At 44.3% G+C, this 24755-nt stretch overlaps 1 protein-coding gene across 4 annotated transcripts; it reads left to right on the forward strand.

Moving 5' to 3' along the window:
- Positions 1–6260: 6260 nt before the first annotated feature.
- Positions 6261–12066, forward strand: LOC123403695 (mitochondrial carrier protein CoAc2-like). 4 transcript variants are annotated; one of them, XM_045097611.1, is made up of 8 exons: positions 6272–6555; positions 7981–8066; positions 8161–8368; positions 8621–8753; positions 8878–9062; positions 9139–9261; positions 10572–10658; positions 11895–12066. In XM_045097611.1, the coding sequence occupies exons 1-7, from the start codon at positions 6427–6429 to the stop codon at positions 10617–10619; spliced, it is 912 nt and encodes a 303-aa protein (XP_044953546.1). In that variant the 5' UTR covers positions 6272–6426; the 3' UTR covers positions 10620–10658; positions 11895–12066. The 4 variants fall into 4 exon arrangements, with proteins under 4 accessions (XP_044953543.1, XP_044953546.1, XP_044953545.1 ...); XM_045097608.1 differs by lacking the exons at positions 10572–10658; positions 11895–12066 and adding an exon at positions 10012–10521 and having other exon boundaries at positions 6261–6555; XM_045097610.1 differs by lacking the exon at positions 11895–12066 and having other exon boundaries at positions 10572–10803.
- The last annotated feature ends 12689 nt before the right edge of the window (positions 12067–24755 follow it).

Raw genomic sequence — 24755 nt, forward strand, 5'->3', positions numbered from 1 at the left:
TAATGGAGAGAGTGACCGACTTATTGGAAATAATACATACTGATGTGTGTGGTCCAATGAACGTTGAAGCTCGCGGTGGCTATCGTTATGTTCTCACTCTCACCGATGATTTGAGTAGGTATGGGTATATCTACTTGATGAAGCACAAATCTGATACGTTTGAAAAGTTCAAGGAATTTCAGAGTGAGGTTGAGAATCAACGTGATAGAAAAATTAAGTGTCTACGATCTGATTGTGGAGGAGAATATTTGAGTCACGAGTTTGGCACACGCCTAAGGAAGTGTGGAATCGTTTCACAACTAACGCCGCCTAGCACACCGCAATGCAACGGAGTGTCTGAACTTCGTAATTGCACTTTATTAGATATGGTACGATCTATGATGTCTCTTACCGACTTACCGCTATCATTTTGGGGATACGCATTAGAAACTGCGGCATTCACTTTGAATAGGGCACCGTCTAAATCCATTGAGACGACACCGTATGAACTATGGTTTGGCAAGAAACCTAAGTTGTCGTTTCTTAAAGTTTGGGGCTGAGATGCTTATGTGAAGAAACTTCAACTAGAGAAGCTCGAACCCAAAGCGGAGAAATGTGTATTCATAGGATACCCTAAGGAAACTATTGGGTATACCTTCTATCTTAGATCCGAAGGTAAAACCTTTATTGCCAAGAACGGATCCTTTCTAGAGAAAGAGTTTCTCTCGAAAGAAGTAAGTGGGAGGAAAGTAGAACTTGATGAGGTAATTACACCCCCTCTCGAACCGGAGAGTAGCGCAACGCGGGAAATTGTTCCTGTGGCGCTTACGCCAACTGAAGAGGAAGTTAATGATGATGATCATGAAGCTTCGGATCAAGTTGCTACTGAACCACGAAGGTCCACAAGGGTACGTTCTGCACCAAAATGGTACGGCAACCCTGTGATGGAAATCATGTTGTTAGACAACGGTGAACATTCGAACTATGAAGAAGCAATGGCGGGCCCGGATTCCAACAAATGGCTTGAGGCTATGAAATCCGAGATAGGATCCATGTATGAGAACAAAGTATGGACTTTGGTGGACTTGCCCGATGATTGGCGAGCCATAGAAAATAAATGGATCTTCAAGAAGAAGACTGATGCAAACGGAAATGTGACCGTTTATAAAGCTCGACTTGTCGCAAAGGGTTTTCGTCAAATTCAAGGAGTTGACTACGAGGAGACTTTTTCTCCCGTAGCGAAGCTGAAGTTAGTCCGAATCATGTTAGCAATTGCCGCTTTTCATGATTATGAAATTTGGCAGATGGACGTCAAAACAGCGTTCCTTAACGGGAATCTTAAGGAAGAGCTGTATATGATGGAACCAGAAGGTTTTGTAGACCCTAAGGGTGCTAACAAAGTGTGCAAGCTCCAGCGCTCCATCTATGGGCTGGTGCAAGCATCTCGGAGTTGGAACATTCACTTTAATGAGGTGATTAAAGTGTTTGGGTTCATACAGGTTTATGGAGAAGCCTGTCTGTACAAGAAAGTGAGTGGGAGCTCTGTAGCTTTCCTCATACTGTATGTGGATGACATATTATTGATGGGGAATAACATAGAGTTGTTGGAGAGCATAAAAGCCTATTTGAACAAGAGTTTTTCAATGAAGGACATTGGAGAAGCTGCATACATATTAGGCATCAAGATCTATAGAGATAGATCGATACGCCTCATAGGTCTTTCGCAAAGTACATACCTTAACAAGATATTGAAGAAGTTCAATATGGAAAACTCAAAGAAGGGATTCTTGCCAGTTTTGCAAGGTATGAGATTGAGTAAGACTCAGTCACCGACCACGGCAGCAGACAGAGAAAAGATGAGTAATGTCCCCTACGCTTCAGCCGTAGGCTCTCTAATGTATGCCATGTTGTGTACCAGACCTGATATAAACCTTGCCATAAGTTTGGTAGGGAGGTACCAAAGTGATCCCAGTATGAACACTGGACAACGGTCAAGAATATCCTTAAGTACCTGAAGAGGACTAAGGAGATGTTTCTCGTTTATGGAGGTGACGAAGAGCTCGTCGTAAAGGGTTACGTCGATGCTAGCTTCGACACAGATCCGGATGACTTTAAGTCACAAACCGGATACGTGTATGTTTTGAATGGTGGGGCAGTGAGCCGGTGCAGCAACAAGCAAGAAGTCGTGGCAGCATCTACATGTGAAGCGGAGTACATAGCTGCTTCAGAAGCGGCTCATGAAGGAATTTGGATGAAGGATCTCATCACCGACCTTGGAGTGGTCCCAAGCGCGTCGGGTCTGATGACACTCTTCTGTGATAACACTTGGGGGCCATTGCCATAGCCAAGGAGCCCAGGTTTCACCGGAAGACCAAGAACATCAAACGCCGCTATAACTCCATCCAGGACCATGTCCAGAGTGGAGTAATAGATATTTGTAAAGTACACACGGATCTGAATGTTGCAGACCCGTTGACTAAACCTCTTCCTCGAGCAAAACATGATCAACACCATAATGCTATGGGTGTTCGATACATCACAATGTAACTAGATTATTGACTCTAGTGCAAGTGGGAGACTGTTGGAAATATGCCCTAGAGGCAATAATAAAATGGTTATTATCATATTTCCTTGTTCATGATAATCATCTATTGTTCATGCTATAATTGTATTAACAGGAAACAGTAATACATGTGTGAATAAATAGATCACAATGTGTCCCTAGCAAGCCTCTAGTTGGCTAGCTCGCTAATCCATAGATGATCATGGTTTCCTGATCATGGACATTAGATGTCATTGATAACGGGATCACATCATTGGGATAATGATGTGATGGACAAGACCCAATCCTAAGCATAGCACTAGATCGTATTGTTCGTATGCTAAAGCTTTTCTATTGTCAAGTGTCTTTTCCTTCGACCGTGAGATTGTGCAACTCCCGGAAACCATAGGAGTGCTTTGGGTGTATCAAATGTCACAACGTAACTGGGTGACTATAAAGGTGCACTACGGGTACCTCCGAAAGTGTCTGTTGGGTTGGTACGAATCGAGATCGGGATTTGTCACTCCGTGTGACGGAGAGGTATCTCTGGGCCCACTCGGTAGAACATCATCATGAGCTCAATGTGACTAAGGAGTTAGTCATAGGATGACGTGCTACAGAACGAGTAAAGAGACTTACCGGTAACGAGATTGAACAAGGTATAGGTATACCAATGATCGAATCTCGGACAAGTTCTATACCGACAGACAAAGGGAATTGTATACGGGATCGATTGAATCCTTGACATCGTGGTTCATCCGATGAGATCATTGTGGAACATTGGGAGCCACCATGGGTATCCCGATCCCGTTGATGGTTATTGGCCGGAGAGTGTCTCGGTCATGTCTGCGTGCCTCCCGAACCCGCACGGTCTACACACTTAAGGTTTGATGACGCTAGGGTTATAGGGAATTGTTATACGAGATTACAGAAGGATGTTTGGAGTCCCGGATGAGATCCCGGACGTCACGAGGAGCTCCGGAATGGTCCAGAGGTAAGGATTGATATATAGGATGGATGGGTTTGGACGCCGGAAATGTTTCGGGCACCACCAGCAAAGTGTCGGGACCACCGGAAGGGTTCCGGAGGGCCACCGGGAGGGGCCACAAGCCCCGGAGGGCTATGTGGGCCAAGTGCGGGAGGGAACCAACCCCTAGGTGGGCTGGTGTGGCCCCCACACCCAGCCCATGCACACCAAAGAGGGAGGGAGTGGAAACCCTAGGCGCTGGTGGGCCTAAGGCCCACCTAGGGGTGCGCCACCCCCTCTCCCTGCCCTGGCCGCCGCAGCTCCCATCTAGGGGGGCTGCCGCACCACCTAGGGTGGGAACCCTAGGGGTGGCCCACCCCTCCCCTCCTCCTATATATAGAGAGGGTTTTGGGGCTGTTTTGCACACAGTTTTCCATCTCCCTCGGCGCAGCCCTGCTTCCCTCCTTCCTCCTCTCCCACGGTGCTTGGCGAAGCCCTGCCGGGAGGCCTCGTCTCTCCATCGACACCACGTCGTCGTGCTGCCGGAGATCTTCCCCAACCTCTCCCTCCTCCTTGCTGGATCAAGGTGCGGGAGACGTCACCGGGCTGCACGTGTGTTGAACGCGGAGGTGTCGTGGTTCGACAGTAGATCGGAATCACACCGCGATCTGAATCGCCGCGAGTATGACTCCATCAACCGCGTTCTAGCAACGCTTCCGCTTAGCGATATTCAAAGGTATGAAGATGCACCGACCCCTCTCTCGTTGCCGGTCTCTCCATAGGAAGATCTGAATATGGCGTAGGAAAATTTTGAATTTATGCTACGTTACCCAACAGTGACGTGGCATCCTTTGCATAGGGTTACTGTAGTTCAATTACCGAGATTACTGTAGCCTAATCCGGGGATGTCACACCTGTGTACACTCACAAACATATTAGTCTCTTAACCTATAAGTCTTCAAACCACCAAAATCACTAAGGGGCACTAGATGCACTTACATATTTCCGCTACACTCACTTCATAACTGAGGACTTTCCTCATAAGGAATTTCCTCAGTGATGAAATTCTAAAAATCTCCTATTCACCCTCCTCTAGTCGATATAACGCACTTTCAGCTCCTCGCCGTCCGTAGCGGTCCAATGGATGCGCTCTTTGAGGTGGAAGCTCGATGGGGAGTATAGGGCGGGGGCAGGGATGGGGAGGGAGAGAGGCGCACGAGGAGAGAGCGAGACAGGAGGAGCTCGGGAAGCCGCTTGCTGGAGAGGAGAAAAAGGGAGCTCCTCTTTGTCCTCCTCCTCCCGACGACACGTGAGGTAGGAGGCCGCGGATCCGGCTGCTCTGGCATGTATCCGGCGACGTGGCGGATGGATCGAGGCGGAGGAGAACGAGGCCGGCGACGAGGTGGTTGGAGATTGCGGGTGGGGTGTTGGGGGGTTTGTCCATGTCAAAAACTGAGGGAGAAGAAGAAGAGGGAAAATCCGAGTTAGATGAGGAAGAGGGGCGACAGTTGGCTGGTCTGCTTCAAACGGGAAGGCCCCGGGTGGTGGTGGAGCTTGGGGAACGGGGAGTCATGGCGGTGGTGGAACTTGGGGAGCGGGGAGTCGTGGCACAGGGGATATCCATGGGAGCAAGCGGCAGCTGCGGCGCATTTAGGGGGAGGTTATGTGGTGGGAAATTAAATGGGGTCACCGACAAGTAAACTTCTGGAGAGAACACCTCTTTTCTAGCTCGGGTTCACCTGCGTTGATATGCAATTGTTTTCCTGTTATTAATTAATAGAGCAAAGAAAGTAAAGGTGTGGTTCCTTCCCTGACCAGTAAAATTAACAATATTGAATTTGCCATACTTCTATTGTCTAATGCCCGCTTGTGTCCGTTTAAACGCAAAGTCAGACCGATTTTGCGTCTAGATTAGAGCGAGCTGGACTAGAAATGGACAGATTTTACGGATGAGATCGCACGTTGGGCTGTATCGTTTGTTCGTTTACCCCGATCGGAATGACTTAGGGTCCCGCGTTGGAGTTGCCCTCATGGAGCCATAGTGCCAAATGGGGGTCACTCTGTGTGGCTCTTGAATTTTCCTTCTAATGTAACTACTATGGAATGCATGGTGTTTCATGTTAAAAAAAAAGAAATTACATCGAATGGAAGCTGTTGGATGGCTTTGCATGGCAGCACCAATTAAAAAATCTGGATGAACATCGATTATAAATACAGAAGCTTATATACACTCACCTCAATGAATGAGATCTTAAATTGATGAAGTCATCCACAAGTGTCTCACTATAGACGAGAACGATGCCTCCAACTAAAAGAATCTTCCACGGTAATGGGCACTAAAGCATGATGATATGGATTTTTTCTATACCTCGACACGTGCATTCCTACACCCGTCATTCTGCGTTGATGGGTGTTTTGTTGAACATTTTTATTTTCTATTCCGTTGCAACGCACGGTCCATTTTTCTATACCTCGACACGCGCATCCCTACACCCGTCATTTTGCGTTGATGGGTGTTTTGTTGAACAATTTATTTTTATTGTGTTAACGTCCGGGCCCTTTTGCTAGTACAACCAATCTATTTTCATTATTCCAATTACGATACTTGTGCAATTTACTCCTCATGGGCAGCTTGGCGCCCACCATCTTCTGCTATCAAACAATGAACAACTAACGATTCCGTCTTTACTTCTCCCTAAAAAACACAATCACTTTCCACGTGGTCGTCGAAAGCCGCTTACATATGGGTCCCTCGCCCCCTGCACAAGGAGCGCAGACAAATTCCCTTCGGTCTCTCTCCGCCTTGGCTTTCCTTTCCTCCTCGCCTCCTCCGCTTCCACCTAATTCGCGCGCGCTTCCGCTCCTCTCCCGCCGTCGCTCCGGCGAGGAGTGAGGGCGGGACGACTCAGGCGCAGGCGGCGGCGTCGGCGGCGGAATCATGGAGGCAGCGGAGAGAGGCGGCGGGCTACTGCCGGTTGCCGTTCGGGAACTCATCGCCGGCGGGGTCGCCGGTGGCGTCGCCAAGTCCGCCGTGGCGCCGCTCGAGCGCGTCAAGATTCTCCTCCAGGTACGTATGACCGATCCTCTATCTCCATGGCAATTCATTCCGGCTCCTGATTATGCTCTCTCAGGATGGGTAACGCGATTCTTGAATATGCGCTATGTCCTCGTCCGTTGTTCCCGCGACATATTTGTTACAATCAGATGCGACTTTGTGAGGCTGGATTCATCAAGCAATCTTGGACGATTGATTGTCTGTTAGAGGAGGGCACATGCTCTTCTTTCTTGCTAGGGTATGCAGTTCTTGTCGCCTGGAATGCAGCGAGGGTTTGGAGTCATCGTCGTTAGATGCTTTCCACTGTGATAGTCTAGGGCTCTAGGCGGTAGCATTGCATTATCTCTCGGGAATGTGAGTTATTCACACATGATTCTTAGATGGTTTGTACTGTTACAGAGCATGTGCAGAATTCGGTACACGTGTTCTTCAGGTTTTGGCATGCTTCGTTGCAACTTTGTTTTGTCGAAATATGCAATCTGATAACTGCTCGAATGGAACTATTTATGGATAAATGTGGTCAAGTGTTTGACAAAAAAATGTGATGTAGTATTAGAGCAGACTCATACAAGTTAGGTGTGGATTTATTCAAACTGTGAGCTCAGTTTAATTCCTGCTCTCAAAGATATTAAGTTCGGACCCCTATAATAAATGCTGAGCTCGGACCTCTATAATAAATTGTAACCGAAGTTCTTGGTTGGGAAGCGTTGGAATCCTCCTCAGTAACTCTTGCTTCTTGAACTACTGCTTGATTGGAAACCCTATTTATTTTTACCTCCTAACAGTATTATTGAGTATATATATTATATAATGAAGAGATAAGGCAATATCCATTATAGAAATGAAAAACTTTGTAAGGAAGAAGTCCCTGGGAGGCTGGGACTACTATTTTTTTTCTTTCTGGGAGGCGAATGCTCATTGAGTATTGGTCAGAAAATCATGGTCTAGAAATATATTTGGAAGGTAAAAGGACCTATATTAGCAAACATCTGTGGTTAATCTGATGTTAACATAGCATACTGCTAGTATATTTCTACTTCTGCAATGACCTTGGATGAAGAGGATTAGGTTGTGGTCATGAAGAAGATAATAATCTAACTAATTCTATGCAAAATGGAATCCCATCGGGATTTTCACACAGCAAATTGGTGCCAACTTGAGTTACCTCCTGCCCAGAGCATAATAATTCCGAATCACATGGTGTGCAAATGAAGAATGTTGCATTTATGAGTTTTTCAAACAGGAGCATAAGTTGTCTGTTTTTATCATCCTACTCTTAAAATGGTCATAGATCAAATGAGTAAACAAAAACAACTATAATCTCAATCTCAACCACTTTGTTGACTTTGACATTTATGCTTGTACAGAGCCACCTCCCTGCAACTTTGCATAGCAGTTGTGTAACCCTCGTATAATATTTCCTGTTTGTTCTTTCAGACTAGAAGAGTGGAATTCCGTGGGTCTGGATTGGTTGGATCATTTCGGACAATCTATCGGACAGAAGGTCCCTTAGGGTTTTACAGGTTTCTCACTTATTATATACATAACAAATGTAGCCTAGCAATACATACTTGTATAGTGCAAACGTAAGCTGACTTTTGAATTGCTTTTCATAAGGGGCAATGGTGCCAGCGTTGCTAGGATCGTTCCTTATGCAGCTTTGCATTACATGGCATACGAAGAGTATCGCCGATGGATTATTCTTGGTTTTCCTAATGTTGAACAAGGGCCTGTTCTGGATTTAGTGTCCGGATCAATAGCTGGAGGAACCGCAGTCGTATCCACATATCCGCTTGATCTGGTCCGCACAAAGTTGGCTTATCAGGTTAGCTTTAGTTCTTCTATCCTTAACTGCAGAGGAAAGCAATAGTTCTCCAGTATGCTTCTAAAAGTTAGCTTCTGATGTTGTTCTCTAAAATAATATAACAGAAACTTTTTTTGGTGATACTGATGTTGCTGCGTTTGAGTGGACCTGGCTAGCTACTAGTTTTCCCTTAGTCTTATATGAGTATAGACTCATTTCGTTCAGTTTGTGGTACTGTACTGTTCAACACAGCACTAAGTAATTAATAATCAGCTGCAGGTCAAAGGTGCGGTGAACCTCAGTTTAAGAGAATCTAAGCCCTCTGAACAGGTTTATAAAGGTATCCTTGATTGTGTGAAAACAATACACAGGCAAAACGGCTTGAAAGGCCTATACCGTGGCATGGGTACGCTATTTTTTCAATTCCAAATTTTGCTCAAGGCTAAGATTTCATTCTTGGGACAAAAGGCTTTGTTGTTACTGCCAAGATTTTATTATGTTGCTATATTAACTGACTTCTTGATCTCCAGCTCCATCGTTATATGGAATTTTCCCTTATTCCGGTCTTAAATTCTATTTCTATGAGAAGATGAAGACTAATGTTCCTGAAGAGCACAGAAAAGATATTATACCAAAACTTGCTTGTGGATCAGTTGCTGGTTTGTTAGGACAGACAATAACGTATCCCCTAGATGTTGTTAGGCGGCAAATGCAGGTATAGTTACCTTTGTTGTTCGTGCTTATTAAAATTCTTGGTTGTTCTAAAGAAGTTTTCGATGCATTAATTTTAGGTTCAGGTGTTCTCATCGTCCAACCTCGTGAAGGGGAAAGGAACATTTGGAAGCCTTGTTATGATAGCGAAACATCAAGGCTGGAAGCAACTGTTTTCAGGACTATCTATCAACTATTTGAAGGTGAGACAATTATAACACCAGTAACTAGTAATTGTGTACGTGCATTGCGCGTTAATATTAAGCAAAATATTAATTGTGTTGCATGTTAATATTAGGTAAGATCTAAATTGCATGTAATGCTCCTATTAGATAGGATATAACTTCTTGGTTGACGCTGACATTGATATTAGGCATGATATTAATTAAGGGAGGGTTGTAAACGTGTCTAGCGGTAAACATGTTTAACATTAAACAGCAGAGTGACGTAGACCGTTGGATAGAGATAGCCGTGGTTGAATCGTTGAGATTTGTTAGATCTCCGCAACTCGCTCTCTTTATATTACATTAGATATAGATAATTAATTGCCGTTAAAATGCCTATCTATTTGCTGACAACAAATGTAGACATGTGCGACTGGAACACAACAATTCCCATTTGTTGTGAATGTGGACTCCCTGTAACTTTTTGAGTGTACTGTCATTCCAAATCTCCACATTCCTTTGTTCATTTGGACTTGTGCTGATTTTCTTGGCTCGAAATATCTCATTAACGACTGTTGCTCCCTCTATGTGATCATGCTTTAAGAAGGTTCTAAATCGGAATATTCAGTGTATTTTTGTCTTGTGTCAATTTAAAATTAGTCCCATGCTTAACAACTATTGATGGATATAGTTATGCACATGGCATATGTAACATGCGCCTTCTTTTAGGTACAAGTTTGTGTTCAAGGTGAAAGCATAATTTTTTCTTAATTTCTCCTTTTTTTACAGGTCGTCCCATCAGTAGCCATAGGGTTCACTGTGTATGACTCGATGAAGGATTGGCTTAATGTTCCATCTAGAGAGCGAGCAGCTGTGGTTGTCCCTGTGTTGTCAGAAGACGGAAGTAATACTGCCCCTGTTCACTCCAGTTAGAACCAGCCGCCATTTCTGGTGGTGCAACGCCTTCGCTGCCTTATATTCATTGGCATGTAGCATAGTATTCTTTCTTGGAGCTGCACCCCCGCAATTCTTAGGCTTGTCTCATATAGTACAAATAATAGTTCGACCCTTCAATAAGCCCATAAGCAGCTCAGCTGCAGATGCCAAAAAAAAAGGGTCTTGACTTTTATCAAGAGAAGTAGAGGTACTGAGGTAGAATTCCTTTGTGTGGAAGAAAGGTTGAATTCCTTTGTGTGGAAAGAAGCAAGTATAATTACTTGCAACTTATTGATTATTGTGGAAATTCACATTGTATAGATTCTGTATACATGACATTTTTATAATGATTTTTTGCATTAACATTAGTTTTCTAACATTTATTCATATATTTTTTAACAAATTTTCCACAGCAACGCGCGGGGCATCATCTAGTTAATAAAAAAGGAGAGAACCAATAAAGTTTAACGAGGTCCATTACACGTCAACAAATGGAAAAGGTAAGATCCTACTCTCGCGACATTAAAGTGCTCAAATGTTTTGCCCCCGCAAGGACCCAATTCCTTGCCTCTAGTTTGACATTGTGAACCAGAACGATGGACATGGTAGATTTGTTGCAAAAAAACTCTTGCATTTCTTTCGTTTCATAACTCCCAAGAAATAAGCATGAGAAGCGATGAGACGGCCTTCCTTATGTGATCATGTCGTAGAACCGTTGTGATCCACCAGCTCGTGACCATTCGGATGTCTCCCCAACTCCCAGTATTTAGTTTGGGTGCATCAAAGATGGTCAAGGTTTCCTAACCATAGACAAGTGTTGTCACTTGATAACGGAATGGCATCATTAGTAGAATGATGTAATGAACAAGACCCAAACTATGAACGTAGCATATGATCGTGTCAGTTTATTGTTACTTTTTTATGCATGTCAATGTATGTGTTCCTTTCACCATGAGATCATGCAACTCCCGGTCACTGGAGGAATACCTCGTATGTATCAAACGTCGCAACGTAACTGGGTTACTATAAAGGTGCTCTACAGGTATCTCCGAAGGTGTCTTTTGGGTTGGCGTGAATCAAGATTAGGATATGTCACTCCGCGTAACTGGATCTGCACATTTAATGTTCGGTGACGCTAGAGTAGTATTGAGATATGTATGTTGGTGACCGAATGTTGTTCGGAGTCTCGGATTAGATCCCGGACGTCACGAGGATCTTCGGAATGGTCCGAAGGTAAACATTTATATATGGGAAGTCCTATTTTGGCTACCGAAAAAGTTTTGGGTTTTATCGGTATTGTACCAGGAAGGTTCCAGAGGGTTCTGGAGGAGTCCAGAAGGGTCCCTCCAGCCCTTAGGACGTGCATGGGGTGTAAGGGGGCATACAAGCCTTGTTGGGCCAGCCCCCAAGGGCCCATGCGGTTGGGAGGGAAGAGTCCCACGTGCCTTGGGGAGGGAGGAAACCTCCCTAGGCCCACGCCCCCTCCTTGGAGGAGGGGCTAGGGATGCGACCCAACTCTCCTCCTAGCCTCCTATATATAGTGGGGGACAGGGAGGGGCTGAACACACCAAGTCCCACGCCCCGGTGGCAGCCCTACCTCTTTCATAACTTCGTTTTCTCCTTAGATCGGTTCCGGCAGCGCTTGGCGAAGCTGTGCTAGCACTGCTCCACCATCATCTCCATCATGCCGTCGTGTTGGTTGAGATCCCATCTACTTTTCCTTCCTCTCTTGCTAGATCAATAAGGAGGAGACGTCATCGATCCGTACGTGTTCTGAACGTGAAGGTGTCGTCCGTTCGACGCTAGATCGGGAAGGATCGTGATGAGATCGCGGGATGGGTCATGATGAGATCGCGGGATGGGCAGCGATTTGGATCCCGAAGATGTTTCACTACATCAACCGTGTTATATACGCTTCCGCCTAGCGATCTATAAGGGTATGTAGATGCACTCTCCCCTCTCGTAGATGATCATCACCATGGACAGATCTTGTGTGCATGTAGGATTTTTTTTGTTTACCATGCGACGTTCCCAACAGTGGTATCAGAGCTATGTCTATGCGTAGATGACATCTCGAGTAGAACACATAGGAGTTTGTGGGCGTTGATGATCAATTTGCTGCCCTCCTTAGTCTTTTCTTGATTTGGCGGTATTGTTGGATTGAAGCGGCCCGGACCGACATTACTCGTACGCTTACGAGAGACCGGTTCCATCAACTAACATGCAACTTGTTTCATAAATATGACTGGCGGGTGTATATTTCTTCAACTTTAATTAAACCGGATTTGACCGAAGCGTTCCTCGGAGAAGGTTAAATAACAACTTGCATATCACCGTTGTGGCTTTGCGTAAGTAAGATGTGATCATACTAGATACCCATAGCAGCCATGTAAAATTTGCAACAACAAATTAGAGGACGTCTAACTTGTTTTTGCAGGGTATGCATGTGATGTGATATGGCCAAAGACATGATATAATATATTGGATGTATGAGACGATCGTGTTGTAATAGTTAAATATCGACTTGCATGTCGATGCTATGGCAACCGGCACGAGCCATAGGGTTGTCTTTAATTATTTAGCGCTTGATGATGCTTTGCTTTATCGCTAGTAATAGCTTTAGTATTAACATCATAGTTAGCGCGACAACCTCGATGGCAGCATAATGATGGAGATCATGGTGTGGCACCGGTGACGATGGAGATCATGCCAGTGCTTTGATGATGGAGATCAAGAAGCACAAGTTCATGGCCATATCATGTCACTTATGTTTTACATGTGATGTTAATCCTTTATGCACCTTATTTTACTTAGGACGACGGTAGCATTATAAGGTGATCCCTCACTAAAATTTCATGATAAAATTGTGTTCTCCCCGACTGTGCATCGTTGTGACAGTTCGTCGTTTCGAGACACCACATGATGATCGGGTGTGATAGACTCAACATTCACATACAACGAGTGCAAAACAGTTGCACACGCGGAACACTCGGGTTAAACTTGATGAGCCTAGCATGTACAGACATGGCCTTGGAACACAAGAGACCGAAAGGTCAAACATGAGTCCTATAGTAGATATGATCAACATAGAGATGTTCACCATTAAAGCCAACTCAACTCACGTGAAGATCGGACTTGAGTTGGTAAATTTGGATCATGTATCACTCGAATGACTAGAGAGATATCAATTTGAGTGGGAATTCTTAAGTAATATGATTAATTGAACTCATTATCATGAACATAGTCAAAATGTCTTTGCAAATTATGTTGTAGATGATTAGCTTGCGCTGTAGCTCCCCTATTTTTGATATGTTCCTAGAAAAAACTAAGTTGAAAGATGGTAATACCAATTATGCGGACTGGATCCGTAAACTGAGGATTGTCCTCATTGCTGCACAAAAGACTTATGTCCTTAATGCACCGCTCGGTGTGCTACCCCCCCAGCATCGTCTGTGGATGTTGTGAACATCTAACATACACATTTTTTATGACTACGTGATAGTTCGGTGCGTCATGCTTTGCAGCTTAGAATTGAGGCGCCCATGACCTTTTGAACGTCACATAGCATATGAGATGTTCCAAGAGCTGAAATTAGGATTTCAGGCTCGTGCCCGTGTTGAGAGGTATGAGACCTCCCACAAGATTCTTGGCCTGCAAAGTAAGGAAGAAAAGCTCAATCATTGAGCACGTGCTCAGATTGTGTGGGTACTACAATCGCTTGAATCAAGTGGGAGTTGATCTTCCAGATAAGGTAGTGATTGACATAGTTCTCCAGTCATTCCTACCAAGCTACTCGAGCTTTGTGATGAACTATAGCATATCAGGGATGCACAAGATGATCCCTGAGTTATTCACGATGTTTGACACCGCGAAGGTAGAAATCAAGTAGGAGCATAAATTGTTGATGGTTAGTAAAACCACTAGTTTCAAGAAGGACAAGGGTAAGAAGGGATACTTCATGAATGGCAAACCAGTTGCCGCCCTAGTGAAGAAACCAAAGATTGAAACCGAACCCGAGACTAAGTGCTTCTAATATGAGGGGAACAGTCACTGAAGCAGCACTACCCTTGATACTTGGTAGATGAGAAGGCTGGCAATGTCGCCGAAAGTATATTGGATATACATGATATTGATGTGTACTTTACTAGTACTCCTAGTAGTACCGGGGTATTAGATACCGGTTCGGTCGCTAAGTGTTAGTAACTCGAAATAAAAGCTACGGAGTAAATGGAGACTAGCTAAAGGTGAGGTGACGATGTGTGGTGGAAGTATTTCCAAGGTTGATGTGATCACCATCGCACGCTCCCGCTACTTTCGAGATTAGTGTTGAACCTAAATGTTGTTTGATGTTTGCGTTGAGCATGAACATGATTGGATTGTGTTTATTGCAATACAGTTACTCATTTAAAGAGAATAATGGTTATTCTGTTTACTTGAATAATACCTTCAATGGTCATGCACCTAATATGAATGGTTTATTGAATCTTGATCGTAGTATAACACATGTTCGTACTATTTGATGCCAAAAGATACAAAGTACTAATGGTAGTACCACTTACTTGTGGCACTTCCGCTTGAGTCATATTGGTCTAAAACACATGAAGAAGCTCCATACCGATGGATCTATGGACTCACTCGTTTTTGAAACACTTGAGACATGCGGACCATGTCTATTGGTGTAAACGCATGAGGAAACTTCATACGAATGGATTGTTTGGACTCACTTGATTTTGAATCACTTGAGACATGCAAATAATGCCACATGGGCAAGATGACTTAAGCCTCGTTTTCTACTGAGATGGAACAAGAAAGTAACTTATTGAAAGTAATACATTTTGATGTATGCAGTCCAATGTGTGCTGAGGCACGCAATGGATATCGTTATGTTCTTACTTCATATATTATTTGAGTAGATACTCGTATATTTACTTGATGAAACACAAGTCTGAATTATTGAAAGGTTCAAGTAATTTCAGAGTGAAGTTGAAGATCGTCGTGCAAGATGATGAAATGTCTATGATATGATCGTAGAGATGAATATCTGAGTTGCGAGTTTGGTACACATTTAAGACAATGTGGAAATTGTTTCACAACTAATGCCACATGGAACACCATGGTGTGATGGTGTGTCCGAACATCGTAGCCACACCCTATTAAGATATGGTGCATACTATGATGTCTCTTATCGAATTACCACTATCTTTTTGGGGTTAGGCATTAAAGACAACTCCATTCACTTTAAATAGGGCACCACGTATTTCCGTTGAGATGACACCGTATGAACTATGGTTTGGAGAAACCTAAGATGTCGTTTCTTAAAATTTTGGGGCTACGACGCTTATGTGAAAAAGTTTCAGCCTGATAAGCTCGAACCCAAAGTGGATAAATGCATCTTCATAGGATACCCAAAACAGTTGGGAATACCTCCTATCTCATATAAGAAAGCAAAGTGTTTGTTTCCAAAAAGGGTCCTTTCTCGAGAAAAAGTTCCTCTCTAAAGAATTGAGTGGGAGGATGGTGGAAACTTGATGAGGTTATTGAACCATCACTTCAACGAATGAGTAGCAGGGCGCAGGAAGATGTTCATGTTGTGCCTACACTAGTTGAAGTGGATAGCCGATGATGGTGATCATGAAACTTTGGATCAAGTTACTACCAAACCTCGTAGGTCGACAAGGAAACGTACTGCTCCACAGTAGCACGGTAATCCTGTCTTGGAGGTCATGTTGCTGGACAACAATGAACCTACGAGCTACAGAGAAGCGATGGTGGGCCTGGATTCTGACGAATGGCTGGACGCCATGAAATCCGAGGTAGGATCCATGTATGAAAACATAGTGTAGACTTTGTAAGAACTACATGATGGTCGTAAGGCTGTTAGGTACAAATAGACCTTTAAAAGGAAGACAGACGATGATGGTAAATGTCACCATTAAGAAAGCTCAACTTGTCGCAAATTTTTTTTCGACAAGTTCAAAGAGTTGACTATGTTGAGACTTACTCACTCGTAGCGATGCTAAAAGTTTTTTAGAATTATGTTAGAGGTTGCTGCATTATTTATGAAATCTTGCAGATAGGATGTCAAAACATTGTTTCCTCGACGGTGTCCTTGAGGAAAGGTTGTATGTGATACAACCAGAATGTTTTGTCGATCCTAAGGATGCTAACAAGTAAGCAAGCTCCAGCGATCCTTCTATGGATCGGAGCAAGCATCTCGGGGTTGGAATATATGCTTTGATGGGATGATCTAAGCTTTTGGGTTTGTACAAAGTTTATGAAGCTTGTATTTCCAAGAAAGTGAATGGGAGCACTATAGAATTTCTGATAAGTATATGTGGTTGACATATTGTTGATCGGAAATAATGTAGAATTTCTGAAAAGCATAAATGGTTGTTTGAAAGGAGCTTTTCAAAGGAAAACCTGGATTGAGCTACTTGAACATTGAGCATCAAGATCTATATAGATAGATCGATACGTTTGATATAACTTTTAATAAATACATACCTTGACAATATTTTGAAGGGGTTCGAAATGGATCAGTCAAAGAAGGAGTTCTTGACTGTATTATAAGGTGTGAATTTGAGTAAGACTCAAAACCCGACCACGACAGAAGAAAGAGAAAGGACGAATGTTGTCCCCTTTGCCTTAGTCGTAGGCTCTAAAGTATGTCATGATGTGTACCGCACCTAATGTGTGCCTTGCCATGAGGTTGTCAAGGGGTACAAAGAGTGATCCAGGATTGAATCAGTCAACAACGGTCAAAGTTATCCTTAGTAACTAGTGGACTAAGGATTTTTTTCTTAATTATGGAGGTGATAAAAGATTTCGTCATGAAGTGTTACGTTGATGCAAGCTTTGACGCTAATCCGGATGACTCTGAGTAGTAAACTGGATTGTATAGTGGAGCAGTCATTTGGAATAGTTCCAAATGGCACATGGTAGCAGCATCTACAGGATAACATAGAGATTTGTAAAGCACACACGGATCTGAAAGGTTCAGACCCGTTGACTAAAAACCTCTCTCACAAGCAAGACATGATCAAACCACAAAACTGTATAGGTGTTAGATTCATTAAAATCACATAATGATGTGAACTAGATTATTGACTCTAGTGCAAGTGGGAGATTGTTGGAAATATGCCCTAGAGGCAATAATAAATTAGTTATTATTATATTTCCTTGTTCATGATAATTGTATATTATCCATGCTAGAATTGTATTGATTGGAAACTCAAATACATGTGTGGATACATAGACAGTACACTATCGCTAGTGAGCCTCTAGTTGTCTAGCTCGTTGATCAAAGATGGTCAAGGTTTCCTGGCCATAGAAAAGTGTTGACACTTGATAACGGGATCACATCATTAGGAGAATGATGTGATGGACAAGACCCAAACTATGAACGTAGCATATGATCGTGTCAGTTTAATGCTACTGTTTTCTGCATGTCAATGTATGTGTTCCTATAACCATGAGATCATGCAACTCTCTGATACCGGAGGAATACCTTGTCTGTATCAAACGTCGCAACGTAAGTGGGTGACTACAAAGGTGCTCTACAAGTACCTCCGAAGGTGTCTGTTGGGTTGGCGTGAATCAAGATTGGTATTTGTCACTCCGTGTGACGGAGAGGTATCTCGGGGCCCACTCGGTAATACAACATCACAATAAGACTTGCAAGCAATGTGACTAAAGAGTTAGTCACGGGATCTTGTATTACAGAACGAGTAAAGGGACTTGGCGGTAACTAGATTGAACTATGTATGGATATACCGATGATCGAATCTCGGGCAAGTAACACACCGATGGACAAAGGCAACTGTATACGGGATTGATTGAATCCTTGACATCGTGGTTCGACCGATTAAGATCTTCGTAGAATATGTAGGAACCAATATGGGCATCCAGGTCCCGCTATTGGTTATTGACCGTAGAGGTGTCTCGGTCAGGTCTACATAGTTCTCGAACCCGCATGGTCTGCACACTTAACGTTCGATGACGCTAGAGTAGTATTGAGATATGTATGTTGGTGACCGAATGTTGTTCAGAGTCCCGGATGAGATCCCGGACGTCACGAGGAGCTCCGGAATGGCCCAGTGGTAAACATTTATATATGGGAAGTCCTATTTTGGCTATCGGAAAAGTTTTGGGTTTAATCGATATTATACCGGGAAGCTTCTGGAAGGTTCCAGAGGGTTCCAGAGGAGTCCGGAAGGGTCCCTCCACCCCCTAGGATGTGCATGGGCTTTAAGGGGGCGTCCAAGCCTCGTTGGTCCAGCCCCCAAGGTCCCATGCGGTTGGGAGGGAAGAGTCCCTAGAGGGAAAGGCACCTCCTAGGTGCCTTGGGGAGTGAGGAAACCTCCGTAGGCCCATGCCCCTCCTTGAAGGAGGGGCTAGGTCTGCGACCCAACCCTCCTCCTGGCCTCCTATATAGAGTGGGGGAGAGGGATGAGTTGAACACAGTAATTCCCACGCCCCGGTGGCATCCCTACCTCTCCCATAACTCCGTTTTCTCCTGAGATCGGTTCCGGCAGCGCTTGGCGAAGCCCTGCTGGCACTGCTCCACCATCATCTCCACCATGCCATCGTGCTGGTTGAGATCCCATCTACTTCTCCTTCCTCTCTTCCTGGATCAATAAGGAGGAGACGTCATAGAGCCGTACGTGTGCTGAAAGCGGAGGTGCCGTCCGTTCGGCGCTAGATCGGGAAGGATCGTGATGAGATCGCGGGACGAGCTGTGGTTTGGATTGCGAAGATGTTCCACTACATCAACCGCGTTACATACGCTTCCGCTTAGCGATCTACAAGGGTATGAAGATGCACTCTCCCCTCTCGTTTCTTTCCCATGCGGCGTTCTCCAACACTCTCTTATTACTTGTTCTTCCATGTGAGCTGAGCTTAGATTCAAAACCATTGTCGTTGTTGTCTTTTCTTACGTAGGAGTAGCTGCATCATACTACCTCCATAAAAAAAATGTAAGATGTTTCTTATGACGACAGACATTTGGCTCTCGGCCTCCATGGAAGCCTTTGATTGAAAATATATCAAAATTCAAACTTTTCGGTTTCAAAAGCATCTGAAAAAATTATGCAAGTAAACAAGGATGTTGTGTGTATGCGTGTAAAATTTCAGGATGAAAAAAGTTGAAATGCGACCTATACAAAAAAGAGAAATTCATGAGCTCGGAGGATGAATAATATCATGTCTTCAAAAACCTCAGATTCGTCTTTTTATTACAACCCTCATTTCAACGTATTCTGTCCTAAAAATTTACACACATGTGTATTATGCCTTCATGTATATATGTTTTTTTCTTCAGTTTTTCTGAAAAATATGAAATTTAACAGAATTCAAAATTTTCAAAACCGACCTTCATGGAGCCTAGCCTCCAAAGACAATATTCGAATTTCTTTATGCCATGTGTAAAACAAAAAAGTCTTACATTTTGCCATAGAGTGAATAGTTTTGAGTCGAGACTTTACTATAGACTAGCACACATGCAATAACAACAACAACGCAAAATGCTTTGGTCTCAAATAAGTTGGGATAAATGAGAGATGAAATCCATAAAATCTCGTGACCAACTCATGATTCTAGCACATGGATACATGGCCGCCCCTTGGGGGGGGGTTGCCGAGGGCCCCCAAAGCTCAGGGGGCCTAGGTCTATGTGTTTTGCAGCCGTAATATCGCGAGCGGAGGGCTTGGTCTAAAACAAAGAAGTACCGCTGGTCGATGGAAGGGCATCGTCCAATAGCTTGTATGCACGAAGAAACATACCTCGTATCACGGCGCGATCGATGGATCGCTCATCAAACCCTACCTTGTTGCTCAAAAAAGAAAAACGCTCATCAAACCCCTACCTTGTTGCTCAAAAAAGAAAAAAAAATCAATCCCTGCGTCCTAAAGAAAAGACGGACCAAACCCTACGAGGATAGGCACTTGATTCTTGACTAGCAACAGGACCCGTGCGTTGCAATAGGAGAAAAACAATTATATTCTTCAATGGTGCTGATCGTATTATGTCTTTAAAATTTTAAGACATTTCTTGAAATGCATGAACATTTTTTGAATTAGCAAACAATTTTTTCAATTGGACTCAAAAAATAACACACAAACTTTTTTTCAAAATCATGAACTTTTATTGTTTTCCCCAACATTGTTTTCAAAATTATGAACATTTTTCTGAATATGCGAATATTTTTACAAAAATCCTGAGCATTTTTTGAATCCACAAACATTTTATATTTTCTTCAAACTTTTATTTCAAAATTCCCTGTTTTATAAATTGCAAAAGTTTTTCAAAGTTCTAAATTATTTAAACTAAAAAATGGAACAGAAAAATGAAAATAAAAAATGAGACTAAAAACAGAGGCACGAACTGTTTTTAAGATTTTTACACGAACTTTTGTTTAAAATCGTTCACTTTTTTATTTTATGGACATTTTCTCAAAGTTTAAACATTTTTTATATGCAAATTTTTTCAAAACTCCTGAGTAGTTTTTGAATTCTCAAAAAAATATGTTTTTTTAAATATTTTATTTCGAAATTCTCAGTTTCTTAAAATTGAGAAAAGTTGTTTGAAGTTCTAAATTGTTTAAAGTAGAAAAACATAATGGAACTGAAAACAAAAATAAAAAAACTAAACTAAAAAAACAGGCGCCCACGCATGGGCCGGCCCAAACAGGTGTGCTGCATCTTTTTTCCAACGCCCAGAGCGTAATATAAGAGGTGCCTATATGGGCCGGCTCAGTCCGGAGATTTTTCTGTTTGAAATGTTTTTTATGACTTATAGATGGCATTGGTGGGTAATTTTAGTAGACTTTAAGGGCAATTTGGATGACGTACGGAAGAATCACTATTTGCTTTATTAGTAGGTAAGATTCTGTATGCGTGCGCCGCTGCCTTATTTTTCTGGGCATCACCAATGACCTAACCCAAAGCGTCCATACCAGCGTGCGTTACACCGGGCTAGAAAAAGTTGCAGAACATATTTATTTTACCATTAAATGTTAAATGTAAATTAAGACATCTGTAGCATCACTTCTAACCCTTGTTTCGATTAATTGTTTAAAGTCCGTGTCATGAGATTCATGCCATTGGTTAAATGTTGGACATATATCAGGAACAGGATGCTAGAATACGGAAACATAGCGAAACCTCAATTCTCGTCGTCTGCATATGACACAACATGTGTGGCTATGGTGCCATTGCCGGACTCCAATCCTCAGGCTCCATGCTTCCCTCGGTGTGTTGAATGGATATTGTAAAATCAACACTTTGGTGAGTCTTGGGGTATCAACGTATTTGGATCCGGCGAAACGGAACGCCTTTCTCTCCGCGTGAAGCCTGCCGGCCTCCTCTTTCCCTTCCTGCGTCCCCGGCCTCGCCGTGCTCCGGCCCGGCCATCCCTGTCGTCGCACCGCCCCTGCCCGCTAGCCTCCCGCGCCGTCCCCGGCCATCCCCATCCCTGTCGCCACATCGCCATGCTCGTCACGCCCGGCCCTCTCCGCCTCAGCGCGCCGTCGCCAGTCCGTCTCCGACCCATCGCCTCCAAGCGCCGTCGCCGGGCAGTCGCCGGCCCATCGCCTCCTCGCCCGTCGGATCCTGGACCTGACGAAGCGGCGGTAGAAGGCCTCGAGGTCCTCCTCCTTTGGCCACAGACTCTGCAAGGAAGGTGGCGGCGGCGACGGCGGTGCGCTCGCTCGTGCGTGGGGAAGAGGAAGGGGATCTGGCGTGATGTGTTGGTTTAATGGATCGCGGGTTGAATTCCGAGAACTAAACGAGCATTTTTATAAAAACGAAACGTTTTTTTGTTTGTATCACTTAAAAATGTACCGCGGGTTGAATACCGGAAAATCGAGGCATCCAACATCATGCTCGGCGGCGGCGTGCACGGCACCGTCGGCTACATCGCCCCGAGTGCTTCCACACCGAGAAGGCCACACGCGAGTCCGACGTCTACGCCTTCGACGCCGTCATCCTCGAGGTGGTCTGTGGCCGCCGCCCGCGCTGCGACATCGACGACTTCCACTTCCTCGTCGACTGGGTGTGGCGCCTCCACCGCGACGGCCGCGCGCTCGAGGCCGTCGACCCCGGCCTCGACGGCGCCTTCGACGAGGACGACGCCGAGCGCCTGCTCATGCTAGGCCTGGCATGCAGCCACCCGACGCCCGCCAAGCGGCCCAAGGCGCATGCCATCTCGCAGATCCTGCCGCGCTCCATGCCCACGCCCGCGGTGCCGCCGTTCAAGCCATCCTTCGTGTGGCCGGCGACGGACGGAGGGTTCGGCACCATGTCGACGACGGCGGGGTCGACGTCGAGCAGGGTTGTGACATCCACGTCCGCGTGGAGCGGCAACTTCGCGAGGGGCAGCCAGAACCACGCGCCGGGGCCGGAGCAGGGCGTGAACTACAGGTGCGTGGGGAAGAGGAAGGGGATCTAGCGTGATGTGTTTGTTTAATGGACTGCGGGTTGAATTCCGAGAACTACAGGGGCGTTTTTATAAAAACGAAACGTTTTTTTGTTTGTATCACTTAAAAACGTACCGCAGGTTGAATATCAAAAAATCGAAGGTGTTCTTACAAAAATGCCGTGACGGACAACAGAAACCTGGACGCTTTATTATTAGGAAAGATGCTCGTGCGCCGCTGCCTCGTTTTTCTGGACGTCAACAATGACCTAACCCAAAGCGTCCATGCCACAGCTCCGTGCGGGAGACACCCCATTGCAGATTCGCAGGCCCTCCACCCCGGGAGGGAACCAAATCAGCATCACGTTCACCAACACCGTAACAGGATTCTAGGCCATTGCCCTTTGATTCTTCCTATTCCTCGTTGGAAGAAATATAACTAGCAGACTAGAGAGAATCAAAGAAGGTATGATTCTAAAGCATATACCCTATGTTTTGCCATGATGATTGATACAAATCTTCTGGATAGGACGATCAATATTTACTTCTTTGTTGTTTCGATATGGCCCTTGACAGTTGATTGATTGTACATACTTTAGCGGCAGATATTATTCAGATTTATGTTCTGGGTTTACCCTTTGATCCTTCCGGCTGATCCTAGGAAGAAATACAATTAGTCGATTAGGTAGAATCAGAGAAGGCACGACTCTCATGGCATATGTGTGCGTTTTTGCCATGACTTGACAAATATTTATTTTGGTAAACCGGTCAATATTGCTTCTTCCTTGTTGTAATATGACCATTGGTAATTGATTGATGGGATACAATTTAGAGATAGATATTATTCCAATTTATCATTTTGGGTTTATAATTTGATGCATATATTAAGAGGGATCCGGGTTTTAGTTTTGCCCCGGGCCCCCAAAATCTTAGGACCGGCCCTGCATGGGTAACAAGCTTTCACGTGCCCCTATCCATGGCTAGTTCTTTGATGAAACTCCAGTCTTTTAGATCTCTCTGTACGGACTCCTTACATGTCAAGTTTGATCTACCCCGGCCTCTCTTGACATTATCAGCACGATTTAGCCATCCTTTATGCACTGGAGCTTCTCGAGGGCCTGCACTGGATATGTCCAAACCATATAAGACGATGTTGGACAAACTTTTCTTCAAACGGTGCTACCCAAACTCTATCTCGTATATCATCATTCCATACTCGGCCCTTCCGTGCATGGCCACATATCCATGTCAACATGCGCATCTCCATCACACTAACTCCTGCACATGTCACCTTTTCGTCGGCCAACACTAAGTGCCATACAACATTGCGGGTCGAGCCGTCATCCTAGAACTTTCCTTTTAGCTTTTGTGTTACTCTCTTTTCACAGAGAATGCCAGAAGCTTGGAGCCACTTTATCCATCCGGCTTTCATTCGATGGTTCGCATCTTCATCGATATCCCCATCCTTTTACAACATTGAAAGGTGTCCTTCTGAGGCACCACCTACCCATCAAGGTGTAACAGCCCGGAACCGATGCTCTAGAAGATTCCTCTTTTATTTTGTTGTTGCCATGTGATTTATTTGGTTGTCGCATTCATCATCGTATCATGCGCATCATCCGCATTGCATAGGCACTCTCTTGGCGTTATTTTTAAAAACTTGCATCCGTTAATAGTTGCTGGTTCTCTCCGTTCTTGTCATCGACCGTTTTGGGACCAACCACACACGCACATGCCCGCGACATCATTAATATATTGTTTTGAAAAGTGTGTATGAAACATTCTCGGAATGGGCTGAAAGTTGATGCATGGTCTTGGTTTATTGTAGGTAGACCGCGTGCCAAATTTTGTCGCATTCAGAGGTCGTTTGATACCCAAACCATAAAACCTAGAGCGGTACTCTAGCCGACCAATTCGTGTGCTGTTTTTGATTTTACAAATTGCCGTCGGGCAACCAAAGCTACCTCTCTTCTTGGCCCAACCTCTACACAACCCACTAAAGCCTATCCCTCGGACTAGACCGTCCGATCGCGAGTAGAGAGATAGAATTGGAGCAAACCCCATAGTTACCCCGTCCTATATAAGGAATTTACCCTCCGTGCCTCTCTAACCCTAGCCCCTTAGCCTCCACCTACCTCCAGCCTGTGCATTGTTTTTGTTCTAGCCAACCATGCTGCTGCCACTTG

Source organism: Hordeum vulgare, chromosome 6H (assembly GCF_904849725.1).
Source record: "Hordeum vulgare subsp. vulgare chromosome 6H, MorexV3_pseudomolecules_assembly, whole genome shotgun sequence".
Lineage (NCBI taxonomy): Eukaryota > Viridiplantae > Streptophyta > Magnoliopsida > Poales > Poaceae > Hordeum > Hordeum vulgare.